The sequence below is a fragment of the Procambarus clarkii genome, chromosome 43 (assembly GCF_040958095.1).
Source record: "Procambarus clarkii isolate CNS0578487 chromosome 43, FALCON_Pclarkii_2.0, whole genome shotgun sequence".
Lineage (NCBI taxonomy): Eukaryota > Metazoa > Arthropoda > Malacostraca > Decapoda > Cambaridae > Procambarus > Procambarus clarkii.
In genome coordinates, this window is record NC_091192.1 from 30,835,957 (window position 1) to 30,851,460 (window position 15,504).

Here is a 15,504-nt window from a genome sequence, read left to right on the forward strand (position 1 = left end):
GGTAGAACATTTATGTAGATGAACATTACTGGTGCAAGAACTGAACCCTGTGGTACTCTGCTATTAACACTCCCCCAGTCAGTTACATTACCTTTAATTACTACCCTCATCCGTCTGCGAGTTAGAAAATGTTTCATCCATGTCAGAAGTCTCCCTGTCACCCCTCCAGCATTTTCCAGTTTTCAAAACAACCTTTAATTACTACCCTCATCTGTCTGCGAGTTAGAAAATGTTTCATCCATGTCAGAAGTCTCCCCTGTCACTCCTCCAGCATTTTCCAGTTTTCAAAACAACCTCTTGTGTGGGACTTAGTTAAAAGCCTCTTTTAGGTCCAGAGGGACATAGTCAACCCAACTAACTCTTTCCTGTAGAATTTCTGTGGCTCTATCATAAAAAGTAAGTAGATTTGTTACACAGGATCTTCCTGTGTAACCATACTGTCTGTCCACTGTGTTGTCATTATTCTCCAAGTGTTCTACTCTTTTGGTTTTAACAATTTTTTCTAGTGTTTTGACCAACAAGCTTGTTAATGGTACGGGTCTATAATTTAGAGGGTCTTCCCAGCTACCATTTTTATATATTGGAACTATGTTTGCCCTTTTCCATATATCTACTAAGATTCCTGTGCTCAAGGATGTTTGGAATATCAGTTAGAGTGGAATGCTCAGCTAAGTTGCACACTCTTGCATAACCCAACAAATTGAATTGAAATTGAAATTGAAATGAGTTTATAGAGGTAAAATACACACAAAGGGATGAGGTAGCTCAAGCTATTCTCACCCCGTTCAGTACATCGTGTTAATACATACATATAAACACATCACAAACAAATATAACCCAACATGAAACTCCATCTGGTCCAACTGCTTATTATTTTTTCCTAACCCCTTGAGTAATTTTTCAACTTCGTTTTGAGATACTTCTATGTAATTTATGGTGTGCTCTGGAATTTGCATTGGATCCATATCTCTGAAAACCTCATTTTGTACAAACCCACTTTTGGAACTGTTCATTTGGTGTTTCACACATTTCTTTTTCATTTTCAGTGAATCTGTTCCTCATTCTCAATCTCTGGATTTTATCCTCTACATGCAGCTTGCTTTTAATGAATTTATTGAAAAGGCCTTGTTCTGTATTACATTTGTTCGCTATACCTTTCTCAAAGTTCTTTTCTGCCTCTCTCCTCACTGCTGTGTATTTGTTTCTTACTTGTTTGTAATGCTGGTATGTTTGAGGGTTAGGCCTCTTCCGATATTGAACCCATTTTCTTGTCTTTTCCTCTCTGGCCCTCTCACAAATTCTGTTGAACCAATCCTGATTTCTGGTTCTGTATCTCTGTTTTGGTATGAATTTTTGTGTGCCTTCATCGCATATTTCACAGAATTTTGCGTACGTCTTATTTACTTCCTTGCTTAGCAACAACTCTTTCCAATACAATTCATTAAAGAATTTGCTAAATTCCCCATAGTGTCCTCTCTTGAAATAATTTATGAACTGTTCTCACCTAGTTGTGCTTGTGGGGGTTGAGCGTTGGCTCTTTGGTCCCGCCTTTAAACAGTCAATCATCTGGTGTACAGATTCTTGAGCCTATTGGGCTCTATCAAATCGACATTTGAAACTGTGTATGGAGTCTGCCTTCACCACATTACTTCCTAATGCATTCCATTTGTTAACTACCCTGACACTGAAAAAATTCTTTCAAAGAATTTACCCTTTTAATGTCCCCATTCTCTTCTAGATTATATCGCAAAGTATATTTAATTTCCAATAGGACAAAATCACTCTTTCCCAAGGGAGGAAGGTACTGGATGTCAAATATCTCTTCTTCTTCTTTCCTGGTGAATATTAGATCCAATATTGATGGAACATCCCCTTCCCTTATTCTTGCGTGAGGAAAGGGGATGAGCATGAGGTAAAGGCTCTTCCCCAGGGCCATGGGTAGGCTCGGTTCTGAGTGAGCAACCATGGCTGGCGCACATGTCACTAGCTCCCAATACCCTGTCGGACGCAGAGTCAAAAAATCACTGTCTGAAGGTGAAATTCAGACCTTATTGTTTGAAGAAGATAATGGTAGTGATATTGACGTATATCACGATGATATTGATAATGTATATCATGATAAAGACATAACACAAGTGTTGGATACAAGTTATACAGACACGAATGAGGACAATTCAGCGAGTGTATCCAGTACAGGGCGAGCACCAGGCATGTTGCGGCCTCCCAGGTAATCGCCCTTTCCATTATTATCACCACCTGTGTCATCTCCCATTTTTTAAGAAAGTGATATTACGGATGAATCGTTTTCTGGGTTCAATGACACGGCTTCTGATACAAGTAGCATAGATGAACCGAGTGTTAGTGGCTTTCATGGTGGTGTTACTATGCCGTGTTGATACTAGAATGTCTCCAGAAGGAGGTTTACAAATGTGGCTGTCTAAATGTCCTCCATTCTTGCTTCAGAGGCCTCCCAGTTTATTGCTTTCAAGATGAAGTCCCCGATACCAGCAAGCGTGATTTATCTTTATCTGCTTTTACTATAATATCTCTCGTGACCATTATGAGGCCCTCTTGTTTGTCATCTAGTTCCTCCTTTGTCCCTGCGTTGCTTGCTGGTGGGCTGTTGACATTTACAATTATCAGTTTATCATCCTGATTTTAAACCTGCAGTGCAACTCGCTATTTGGTTTTCATGCTGCGACCACCCTGGCCTGTGCCTGTGCGACTTTGGGGTTGTTTTCCCCACCCCTATTCCTACTTCTTAGGCATTTTTAGACTTCTGCTCTCCTCCACACCTGGTTTTCTGGGGGGGGAGCCTTGTCGGGGATTTAAAAGTCGGATTTAATATTCAGACTGATATGCTAATGTCAGACTTTGGCATCAGTCATGTGTACAGAGTTCTTTGGGCCTACCAGGGACCACGAGCCAGAACCTACCCCCCCCCCCCCCTCCCCCCTCAGAGAGGCACAAGGAGCAATGACCTATAGAAACTCCCCGTGTGGTTGGAATCATTCTATGCCTGCCATCGACCGGGTCAGGCACCCAGAAAGATAAGCGTTCCAAAACAAACCCCTATTCTGGTGAAAATTGCTACAAAAAACTGAACAAGTAGATAGAACTCCCCAAACAGAAACGAGCAAACGAACATGACGTCGCCGTGCCACAGTCTGCGCAGCTCCCCCCTTCCTCAGGAGGGGGAAGGGAGAGCCCCAGACCCCCGTGCAGGCAATCCACACCTCAGTTCTGTGCTCACCAGGCTGACCAAGGTCAGTGGGGTCTGTCCTTCTGTCGCTTTCACAGCACAGTGCGGGAGTTTGTGGCGGTGTTGCATTCGCTTCATGTTGGATTTGTGTCGCTCACGGAGCAACAATCCGGCACCATTCAGACTGCTCCCCGGTGGTTCATTGTCTGAACCGCGGGGGTTTCGCTGCAGTCCTTGGCTCTTTGGGGCTGGTCGCTACGGTTGACTTGTCTGCTGAGTTCTTGGGGTTTGGCTCTCCTGGCGGTTCACGTTCAGGGGCTGTCAAACGTCATAGCGGACTGCCTGTCTCGGTTGATTCCCCTAACCACGGAATGGACAGTTGACGCCGACTCATTCAGTTGGCTGTGCCGGACGTACGGGCACCCAGAGGTGGACCTCTTCGCATCGGCGTGGTTCAGGCGTCTTCCAGTGTATGTGGCGCCCTTCCCAGACTACGAGGCCGTCGGGATCGATACCTTTCGGCTGGACTGGTCAAGGTGGGGTTACCTGTATCTCTTCCCACCGATCCGGTTGATGTTCCGGAACCTGACTCGGCTGAAGACTTACCAGGGGAGAGTAGTCCTGTTGGCTCCTTGGTGGCCGGCCGAGCCCTGGTTTCAGGTGCTTCTTACTCGATGTCCGAACCCGAGGGTCTTCCTGTGGCTCCGCCTCTTTCAGTAGATCGGTTCGGTCTGGTACATGGCTGGCTCGATCTTCTCCTCCACTCTTCGCGTCTGGTCTTTTTGGCGTGGGTTTATCACCACTTGTATGGTGATCAGGTGGCTTCATTGATGGTGTCCCACCTGCAAGTTTTGTCTAGACGGCAGTATGAAATTTCCTGGCGGTCCTTTTGGCATTTTTGTCTCTAAGTAGATTGTCTTCGATTTCTGATCAGGTTGTTTTGTTCTTTCTCTCTTGGTTGTTTCAGGACCGTCATCTTATGCCAAATACTGTTGCCTCGTATCGTGCGGCGCCGGTGGAGCTGTTGCAGCTTGCATTCGGGGTGGATGTCACTTCTGCTCCGTTCCGCAAGCTTCCTCAGGCGTTATTTCACCTCCTTGAACTTCAACATTTCAACAACGTCAACATTTCTCTCTTCTCAGTTTATGGTGGCTCCCTCGGTTCAGGACTGTTTTTCCGAAGTGGTCCTTGGGTTGTTGATGCTTGGTTGGTTCAGCCGGGGGTGCATCATGTTTTGTGTCCGGTTGCGGCCCTTCGCTGTTATTTGCACGTTACGGCCTCAGTGGCAGGGGATGCTTTGGGTGAACCCGGTTTCCCTTCTTCCCTGTTCCAGGGTGCGGGTCGGCCGAGCGGACAGCACGCTGGACTTGTGATCCTGTGGTCCTGGGTTTGATCCCAGGCGCCGGCGAGAAACAATGGGCAGAGTTTCTTTCACCCTATGCCCCTGTTACCTAGCAGTAAAATAGGTACCTGGGTGTTAGTCAGCTGTCACGGGCTGCTTCCTGGGGGTGGAGGCCTGGTCGAAGACCGGGCCACGGGGACACTAAAAGCCCCGAAATCATCTCAAGATAACCTCAAGATAACCTCCCAAGTTGTCCGCAGGATTATTCTATCCAGCCAGCCTGGTGTCTATCCCCGTGCCCACGACGTTCATAAGTTCGCGGCTTTGGTTGCTGTTTTTGGGAATATGTCCTGGGCTGACATTCGGGCACGAGGCTTTTGAAGGTCGAACAGGGTCCTGGCCGCACTATCTCGTTAATGTTCCTGGCCCTTCTTGGGCATGTGTAGCCTTGGGTCGCAGGTTGCAGCCAGTTGTCTCGACTTCGAGTTGAGGAGCGAGTGAAGACCGCCTCCCGGGTAAGTCCCTCTTCTTCTTTATCTTTGGTTAGGTAGCTCAGGGGAGCCAAAGGGGCTCTCCGCAGAAAACCAGCACTGAATGTAATGAAACGCCATTTTCTGGATGAGACCCTGAGGCTCCCCGGCATCCTTTCATCCCTCCGGTCGGAGTTTTTTTCGTGTTTTTGATACTCAGCCTCTGAACTGAGGAGAGTTGCCAGCGTGGAGGTCTGGGACCCTCCCATCCCCCTCCTGGGGTGGGAGGGTTGCGCAGACGGATGCGCGACGTTTGTGGTGTCGTCATACTTGTTTCCTTGTTTTTGATTGGGGAGTTCTGTTGCTAGTTCAGCTTTTGGTTTGCAAATTTTGACCAGCAGTAGTTTGTTTTGGAATTCCTACCTTTCTGGGTGCCTGGCCTGGTAGATGGCAGACAAAGACTGCGTCCAATTATACGGGGGTGTCTTTAGGCCATTGCACCTCATGCCTCTCTTTAAGGGGGCCAGGTTCTGGCTCTGGTCCCCGGTAAGCCTAGAATTCCTTCAATTGACTGTTGCCACGGTCTAATATATACACATCAGCCGAGTATAGCTCTGGGGAGCCTCCGGGAAAATGGCGTTTCATTATTCAACGCTGGTTTCTTGTTTTTAATTTTGTTTTACCTTGCTGTTGTCTGTTGTGGTTTGCACTACCTTTCTGGAGTTATTTTCTTTGGTTAGAGTGATCTTGTTTCCTCTGCTCCTTGTGCTTCTGTGGAGTTACCAGGTTTTGGCATCTGGTCGGCAGTAGGCTTTTAACCCTTACACTGCTCAGGTGTCCTTGGGACATTTACACCCCTGTGCGCAAGAAAAAAAAAAATTCAAAAATTTTTTTTCGTCTTCTAAACATGTTAATTTGTGTCCCCTGAGCACGGAAAAAATAAAAAAAAAATCGTAGGTGACATATTTTGGGCACAATTGACCGAGGAAGTCTGGCAAAAAGTGGGCGTTGTCAGAGCGGTCGTCAGACCCGGTCAGCGTCACCCGCGTTGACAGATGGGAGTTGCCACAAAGATATTATTACCTAATTGTTTCAATGTCTCCGATTGATTTTTTCTTAGTTTTTTTGCAGTAATATTATTCAATAGCGTGTATTGTAATATATTTATATAATAAAAGTGGTTAATAATCGCTATACTCAAAAGTATGATGTGCATATTAGTGATTCAATTATTATGTTTATAAAACTATAAACAAATAGTTTTGCTGCTATTACACTCTATACACAGGTTATATATAAGTATTGGCATGTTTTGGTCACCATAACGAACCACTAAGTTGGTATTGAGAGTCGAAAAGCAACGAGGAGTTACCGCCACACACCAGCCAGCCACTCGCTGCCACTCCCTCAACACACGCACTAAACTTTCTCCCCCAACAATACCAGTTGTGGTGTTATTACACTATATACAGACGTTATATATAAGTATGTGTATATTTTGTTCACCACAACTGTACAGCTAAGCTGATATAGTTAGTTCAGGCACTAAGAGTCGTCGCTATACACAGATGGCTGCTGGTGGCTCCCTCACTCATTCAAGGTCACACGCACTAAACTTTCTCCCCCAACAATACCTTTTGCAGTGTTATTACCCTATATACACATATTATATATAAATATCTACATGTTTTATGCACCGTAACTGTACACCTAAGCTTGTAGTGCGCCCAAAGAGCATAGTGGCCACCCTCTAAACAGCTAGACAAATCGTGCAGACGACGTCACTTCCGTCACCCATATGGCTCCTCCCAGCATAATCCTTTTGCTGTTATTACACTAATACACACATTATATATAAGTATCTACATTTGTGTTCACCATAGAGAACCACTGACCTGGTATGGTGAATGCAAACAATAACAGGTGGCCACACAGTCAGTAAACGATGCTGTCTCCCTCCGTCTCTCAGCATCACTCCTCCCACAGCGCTAATTATTACAACAATCCTGCTATTATCACAACCCTGGTTATTTATATCACAGTCATTGGTCATCTGTAATATTGTCATCGCTAAATAATAACAATTATATATTTATTTTGACATTTTTCGGCGATGCTGTGGTCACAAGCTGAACATCAATGCTGTTCGCTCATGCTGCGTGCGCCGGCCTTGGTTGCTCCAATAGTACTGTGCCTCTCACACCTGAGAATATTGCCCACAATTTTTTTTTTAAATGGCATCTGTTTACAAGAGCCCTGAGGAAGCTACTGTGAACTCCGTGTAGCCGCGGGCCATTTGAATCAGGCCTGGCACCCTATGGCGTATATATACGCCATGCGCACCATGGGACATGTTACTCAGGGCGTATATATACGCCATGCGCAGTTTAAGGGTTAAAGACTTGCAAGCCTGGTGTGATTTAAAATGGGTGGAGCTATCCAGGATGTAAGAACATGGAGCCTCCAAAGGACCCACCAAAAAGGCATTTCATTATATTTACAAATTTTTTTTTTAAGCAATTCATTAGTGCCCTTGGCTCAAATACTTCTGAATTGTTATGTACCATTAGTATACAAGATGGAAATCTGGAATTCACCAAAATTTAGAACAGGTACTGCACGAATTAATCCAATTTGTCGAGGTGTCACTATATTGTTCAGTCACTTTACAGTGTGGGTCATTTCCTGGAGATACATTTTCATCATAAGTAAAATATATTTCATAATTTCGTTTTGCAGGTTGAGAAATGTAGATCGAATAGTGCTGACATCCTTGATGACCGTGGGAGTGCCAGTGCCACTCGTGCTGCCTTCTCCTTACCCACTTCCCCCTCCCGGCGCCCAATTCCCTTCTTATCCTCTCCCTTCGCTAAAGCTTCATCACCACCTCAAGCATCAGGTGACTAACTGCTAATAAGCTTATAACTGTTTGTTATTGATATTCACATTAAAATCAGTTATCATTAGCATTTATATTGTAATCAGATGATGGCTTAAGCATTATAGATTTTGTTTGCAATCATATTGCACATGAGGCCACTGTATCACATGGGTGCCTTGCTACCTATTGCTGGGACATAGACGTGTGTGTGCTGGCCACACATCATATTAAGATGAGTCTAATAATGTCTATATTATCCCTGGTCACTTTAAAAGAAAAGAACACATTGTATTAGCTGTATGCTAAATTTTGTATAGATGTAAATCTATTCTTTTTAAAGGGGGAGGCATGCAATTTCCAAGAATTTTTAGTTTTTTGTATTTTGAAATTGTGGCATTGTGATCATTTCCAAAATGTTTGTTTCAAAGTATTTGATGTGTAGTATTCCAACTTTATAGTTAGTGTAAGATACATTTGTTGCTGTTGTAGGAAGCTTGTTTTTATAGTATATTATGTTTTTATTGTATGAATTTTATTTTAGCAATACAAGATTGTGATAGATATAATTAATAGACTTGTGTACTGCATTTACTACTTTTTGTTACGTGATTTTTCTAGTCATATTTATGTATGCTGGTACTGTCATTTATTTGCTGCATATGCCTTGTTTAACATGATTCTCTTGTGCTATATGACCGTATATTTGTAAAATATAGTCTTAATCAACCAATCCCTAAAATCTCCTGCTTAGAGGACAAATAAATTCCATCCAGTTCAGTTACCCCATGTGATCTTTCAATTCACTTTTTATGCTGTAATATGTGTTTCACTGTTACGTGGTCTTATTTCGTCATACACCCGTCTCATTTATTCAGCTTATACCTGTATCATGTATGTGTTTTCTCATCTTATTCCTGTTTCCTATGTGTTTATTCAACTTATTCCTGTTTCCTGTGTGTTTATTCAACTTGTACCTGTATCCTATGGTGTGTGTGTCCCTCTGATTGTATGCCTGGCCTGTCCACATGCTGTCTTTGAGAGCAGGATCTACCTATTCCTCTTCCCAAGTGCATCTCACCACCCCGAGAATTGAAGGTACGGTATGAAAGTCTCCCAAGTCCCTAAGCCTGCGTTGACTGGTTTTCTAACTTCTCACTCTTGGCTAATGTAGCTAACTATAATAGCTTAGTGATCTTACAGCTTTCGATGAGGATTTGTTATGGTACTTGGATTGATTCCCAGCTGCTTTGTACATGAATCCTGTCATGCACCTGATGGTGATGGAAGAAATTACTATTTGGTTAAATTTTCATGTATCAATATGGCATGGAAAGATTTGTTTACGCCATAATGACTACTGAAGATATTGCTGCAAATACCAATTTGCCCTTTATATTTTAACTTTGGGAATGGTTTGCCCTTATTAGAAATAAGTATAGAATTAGGACTAAACTAGAATTGAATACAGTGAAACTTCTTTAATTACTGGTTGTATTGCTAATACTACTAGTGTTCTGCTTACATCTAGCTTGCTAACTATTCTGTCCTTTATAATTTTGTTATGTACCCGAGTTTAGCATTATGTTGCACCCCCCAGTATAACCCTGTGCTGGCATGGCTATGTTTGTTACTATGGAGTTTGTTCCTTAGGTGCTGTCTAGCTGCCTGTGGTGTCGTGGTAACAGGCAGTCTGCTTAATAGGTATTGCATAGTTTGTGCACTGACTAAATTTATTGCACTGCACAAAAAATATTATAATTGTTGATGCACTTTATATTTTGGGATGCCATTAAAGATTTTTATTTTTTATTTGATATTTGTTTGTTGTTTGTACATCATCAAAGTTATTTCATTTTACCATTCAGGTGTACAATGTGAATGTTGGGAATGATACTTTAGATTGAACATTTTTAGTTTTGCACTTAGATCACCAGCTTATGATGAATACCTAAATGTGAATAAAGTTAAAAAACTGCAGTATTGTATGTGTAAGGGTGACTTTTCTGAGGGAGCCCCTACAGCTCCCTGAAGCTTATCGGGTTAATGTATGTTATATCAGACCGGGACATTAGCTATGGCATTCAGACTTACCAGGGACCAGTGCCAGAACCTGGCCTCTTCAGAGAAGTTTCAGGAAGCAATGGCCCTGGAAAACCCTCCTGTGATTGGGGGTTTTCCTTATCTGCCATTGACCGGGGTTAGGCACCCCAGAAACGTAGGCATAATAAAACAAACCCCACATGGTAAGAAACTAACAACAAAAACCGAACAGAGAGATAGAACTCTGTGTGTGTATTTATATATACATTTTCTTTCGGAAGGGGATCCGTTCCCTTCGCTGTTAATGGAGCGCTGGGGGGGCAGCTTGCTCTGTTGACTCTCGCTTGGTCCCACAGTTCATGTGCATTTTTGGTTGTCTTCCGGCCTCTGGTGGCATCGGGCAGCTTCTTCCCCTTTGGGGGTTTTGGGGCTGGTGGGGTGGGCTTCTTCCCCAGTGCTTCGTCATGTCATCTTGGCGTGGGTGCATTTGGACGTGGTCGATCCGTCCTATCCTTCCAGGGTTCCTGCTTGTTCTAAGGTAGACACGGGACTTTGCGGATCTGCGGTTCTTCTGGACTTGTTCAGTCTGCGCCCTGGATTCTTTGCCCTCTTCGGAAGACTGTTGTCTCCGGTCCGGCTTCTGTTGGGGCCGGGTGCCTGGATGGTGTCCCTGGACCTCCGGGTCACTTCTTGGCATGTTCCTCTCCAAGGGCTCCGGGACTGGCACAGTTGGTGGTGGGGCTTCAGGCTTGCCGCTGTTGTTGCCTTCCCTAGTTGGTAATAGGCACTTTGTGTATTTATGCATCTTTACCGGATCTTGGTGGCCTCTATGCGTCTGCTTGGGATTTGGTTTCCTGGCCTACTTCGACGACAGGCTAGTGTGGGCTCCCAGTCGGTCCGCTTGTCTGCTCGCCAGGGGTGTGGTTCTTTCCAGATCACCATGTTCGGGTTCCTGGTTAATGGGAGGACGTTCCATCTGGTTCCGTCCCGGGTTTGGACCTTGTTGGGTCTTGTTTAGGACTCTTGAACCGCTTCTTTGTCTCTCCCTCCAGAGGCGTTGCCACAACTGCAGTCCCACCTTCGGCTGTTTCTGAGGAGGTCCCAGGTCACTCAGTGGTTGTGCGGGAGTCTGAACGTCTCCGTGCTGGTCTACCCGCCGGTAGACCAGCACGGCTATCAAAACCTTCCGTCTCTCTCGCAATCGTTGGGTTTGTCCTCCAGGGACCTTGTGTTGGTGCTGTGTCACTGGCTTCCTCTTTGGGGTTTTCGGGGTTCCGTGCCTTGGCGCCTCCCCGAGCTTTCACTCGATGTGTTCATGGACGGGTCGTCTCTCGGCTGGGGCTTTGTAAACTGTGCTCACCAGGCCGGCCGGGGACGGTGGGGGTCGGCCGGGGACGGTAGGGGCCGGCCGGGGACGGTGGGGGCTGGCCGGGGACGGTGGGGGTCGGCCAAGGATGGTGGGGGCCGTTGGGGACGGTGGGGGCCGGCCGGGGACGGGGGGGCTGGCCGGGGACGGTGAGGTCCGTCCGTCCGTTGGGCTCACAGCATGGTTTAGGAGTTCGCGGCTGTCTGGTTTGCGCTTCAGAGGGGCTCTACCATCTGGTTCCATTCAGACTGTTTCTCCAGTGGTTCCTTGCCGGAACCACGGGGATTCTCTTCGGTCCTTACCCCTTTGAGGTGGGTCCCTTCGAGTGGCTCACCTGCTGGATTCTCGGGGTTTGGCTCTCCATACGCTTCATGTCCGGGGTGTGTCCTACGTCCTGGCAGATGGCCTATCTCAGTTCGGTTAATTCCTTTGGTCACAGATTAGCAGGTCGTCGCCGACTTGTTTCGTTCGTTCTGCCGGACGTATGGAATCCTCGCGTCAGCGTGGTCTCGTCGTCTCCCATTTTATGTAGCGCTCTTCCCCGCCTGCGAGGCGTTCGCGGTGGATGCCTTTTGGCAGGACTAGTCAAAGTGGAGTTACCTGTACCTCTTCCCCCGGTCCAACTGTTGCTTCGAGTTCTGGCTCAGTTGGAGTCCTTCCCAAGGAGAGTAGTCCTCGTGACCCCTTGGTGGCCGGTCCAGCTTTATTTTCAGATGCTGCTTGATCGGTGTCTGAACCCGGGGCATTTCCCGCGGCTCCGCCTCTTTCGGCAGACAGGACCGTTCCAGTACATGGCTGGTTCGGACTTCTCCTTGGCTCTTCGTGTCTGATCTTTTGACGCGGGTGTATCACCATCTCTATCACCATCAGGTGGCTTCGTTAATGGTGTCCCACCTGTGAGCTTCGTCTCGGCGACAGTATGACATTCCTGGTGATTCTATGCACTTTTTCTTGCTCTTCATAGGTTGTCTTCTCTTTCGCATCGGGTTGTGGACGTCACAGCTGCCTTGTTCCGTACGCTTTCTTGTGCTTTGTTTCACCTCCGGCCTGCTCATGCACCGCCTGAGCCATCCTGGTCGTTGGTCAGGGTTCTCTCCAACCTTTCCTCTGCTTGGTTTGTGGTAGCCCCTTCAGTTCATGATTGTTTTTCATAGGTCCTATTTTGTTGGCATTGGCCTCTGGGGGTTGAGTCCAGGAGCTTCTGGCTCTCCTCCGGCACAGGGGTATCTGCTTTTTTGGTACTGGTGGTAGTTTTGTACGTTTACAGCCTTCTCTGCCTTTTCTGGCGAGGCCGAAATGACTGCTTTCCGGAGGGGTCCTTGGGTTTTTGATGCTTGATTGGTTCGGCTGGGGGTGCGTCATATGTTGTCCAGTTGCGGCGTTTCGCCATTACCTGCGTGCCGTGGCTGGGGATGCACTTTGGGTTGATCTGGTTTCCCTCGTTCCCTGTTCCCAGGCTCAGATCTCCCAGGTCAACCACAGGATTAAATCTAGCCAGCCTGCGGTCTATCCTCATGCCCGTGCCATTCGGACGTTTGCAGCTTTCACTGCCGAGTTTGGTAACATGTCTTGGGCTCAATTCGGGCGCGGGGATTTGGAGGTCGTACAGCTTCCTGGCTACCCGTTATTTTTGTGAGCATGTCTGCTCCTAGATGTTCTTGGGTTGCTTTGGGTCGCAGTTTGCAGCCTGTTGTCTCGACTTCGCATTGCGGAGTTTGTGTCGACTGCTTCCCAAGTCAGCCCTTTCTTTTCCTTCTCTTTGGGTATGAAGCTCCAGGGAGCCTTAGTGGCTCCCCTCAGAAAACCAGCATTGTATGTAATGAAACACCATTTTCAGGGTGAGCCCCGGGGGCTCCCTGGAAACCCTTCCTCCCATCGGTCGGCGTTTTTTTCGCGTTTGTTGAAGCTTAGCTTCCGAACTGGAATGCTTTGAAGCCGGCGTGGTGAGGTCCGGGAGCCCCCCTCCCCCTCTCAGGGAGGGGAGGGCTGCACGGACAAGCGGCGCAGCAGTTGTGTGTTACGTTTGCTTGCTTGCTTGTTTCCTTGGGATTGTAGGGAGTTCTATCTCTCTGTTCAGTTTTTGTTGTTAGTTACTTAACATGTGGAGTTTGTTTTGTTATGTCTACCTTTCTGGGTGCCTAACCCCGGTCGATGGCAGATAAGGAAAACCCCCAATCACAGGGGGGTTTTCCAGGGCCATTGCTCGCTGAAACTTTTCTGAAGGGACCAGGTTCTGGCACTGGTCCCTTGTAGGTCTGAACTCCATAGCTAATGTCCCGGTCTAATATAACATACATTAGCCCGATAAGCTCCAGGGAGCCTCCGGGGCTCACCCAGAAAATGGCGTTTCATTACATTCAACGCTGGTTTTTTATATATTTGCATATTTCATCATTTGTTGATCATATCATAGAATTTTTCTCTTCTTTTTCTGGAATGTATTGGTAAAAATGCTGCATAAGAATTTTAATAATGTTAAAAAAAATTGAGCATGCTAGTGAAGTATGCAGGATGAGCAATTAGCAGTTAACCACTAAACATGACACTTAACATTGTAAATGAGAAACTACTAATGTTATTGCTATTTAAAGAAAATACAGCTTGGTATTGAAAAGCAGCCCTACGTGAGAAATATATTTTTTGTTAATATTAGGTATGAAAAATATATGTATACAGTATATGTACATTTGCTATTTTTAGGAACAACAAATATATAATGTATATAGATACATATGCCATTTTTAGGAATGAGAAATATATTTTTCCTATTTTTTTTATATCCCTGGCATAGAGATCTTAGTGTTTAATCAGAAGTAATGGGACTGTTTTGTGGTGTCAGAGCAATATCTCAAGCACCTTTGTTTATCAGCTTAAATGTTTTATAATTTATTATTGTGATGCTAAAAATACAATAATAATTCACAATTGAGCTGTGAAGTCCCACAGGGGAAGAGTTTAGAATGATTTTAACACAATTTAAAATTTGCTATGATTTTTCTGGTCCATAGGCTGAATTAGAGAAGTGGTGTTAGGTGGAAGGAACTTTATTATGAGAAAATCAAATTTGTTCAACAATGCATCTTCCAAGCATGGAGGATGAGCAGGAGAAGCAAGGCCTTGAGTGGCAAACTTCTCCTTCAGATATTTTTGTATGGCAGGGCACACCACATCATTCACCCACTCCGTAAAAAAAATCCTAGTTACCCATGCCTTACTATTAGCCCTCCACATCACACACATTTGGTTTTTCTGCACACTATATTATTTTGAAAACCCTTGGATTTTCAGAATGATACACAAGCAAGGGTTTAATTTTCAAATCGGCATTCGTATTTCCACACAACATAAGCGTAAACCTATCTTTCATAGGCTTGTGCTCGGCCAATGATTTCTCCTCCTTGGTAATGTATGTCCTCTTAGACAATCTTTTCCAGAACAGTCCTGTCTCGTCACAATTAAACACTTGTTGCGGTAGGTATCCCTCGGCCTCTACAAATTCTTTAAATTCTTCAATAAAGCTTTCAGCTACTGGTTTGTCTGAGCTGGCAGCCCTATGCCTCACAACACTATGAATACCACTTCTTTTCTGGGGGGGAGCCACTTTGGCTCCCCGAAGCTTATCCAGGCTGATATGCTAGTGTCAGACTTTGGCATCAGTCATGTGTGTGGAGTTCTGTGGGCCTACCAGGGACCATGAGCCAGGACCTGGCCCCCTCAGATGAGGCATGGGGAGCAATGGCCTATAGAAACCCACCGTGTGGTTGGAAGCATTTTATGTCTGCCATCGAACGAGTCAGGCACCCAGAAAGGTATGCGTCCCAAAACAAACCCTTATTCTGGTGAAAATTGCTACCAAAAGCCGAACAAGTGGATAGAACTCCCCAAAAGAAACAAGCAAACGAGCATGACGTCACACATAGTAACAGGAATTGATAAAATTGATAGGGAAGATTTCCTGAGACCTGGAACTTTAAGAACAAGAGGTTCTTATTTATTTAAGATTTAAACTAGCTAAACACAGATGCCGAAGAAATATAAGAAAATTCACTTTTGCAAACAGAGTGGTAGACGGTTGGAACAAGTTAGGTGAGAAGGTAGTGGAGGCCAAGACTGTCAGTAGTTTCAAAGCGTTATATGACAAAGAGTGCTGGGAAGACGGGACACCATGAGTGTAGCTCTCATCCTGTAATTACACTTAGATAA

The 15,504-nt window shown here is 45.4% G+C and overlaps 1 protein-coding gene across 5 annotated transcripts in view; it reads left to right on the forward strand.

The window, feature by feature from the left end:
- The window catches only part of Mical (Molecule interacting with CasL), a 309,683-nt gene that overhangs the window by 260,973 nt on the left and 33,206 nt on the right, over window positions 1-15,504 (forward strand). For 3 of the 5 annotated variants that reach the window (XR_006772583.2, XR_006772586.2, XM_045738827.2), the window contains 2 exons: window positions 7,754-7,913; window positions 8,940-8,990. Coding sequence is in view for 1 of the 5 variants with exons in the window: in XM_045738827.2 (XP_045594783.1) it covers window positions 7,754-7,913; window positions 8,940-8,990 (211 nt within the window). In the remaining 4 variants the exon portion in view is untranslated. Of the gene's footprint in view, window positions 1-7,753; window positions 7,914-8,939; window positions 8,991-15,504 lie in introns of those variants that run through there. The other 2 variants (XR_006772585.2, XM_045738829.2) reach the window with 2 other exon arrangements.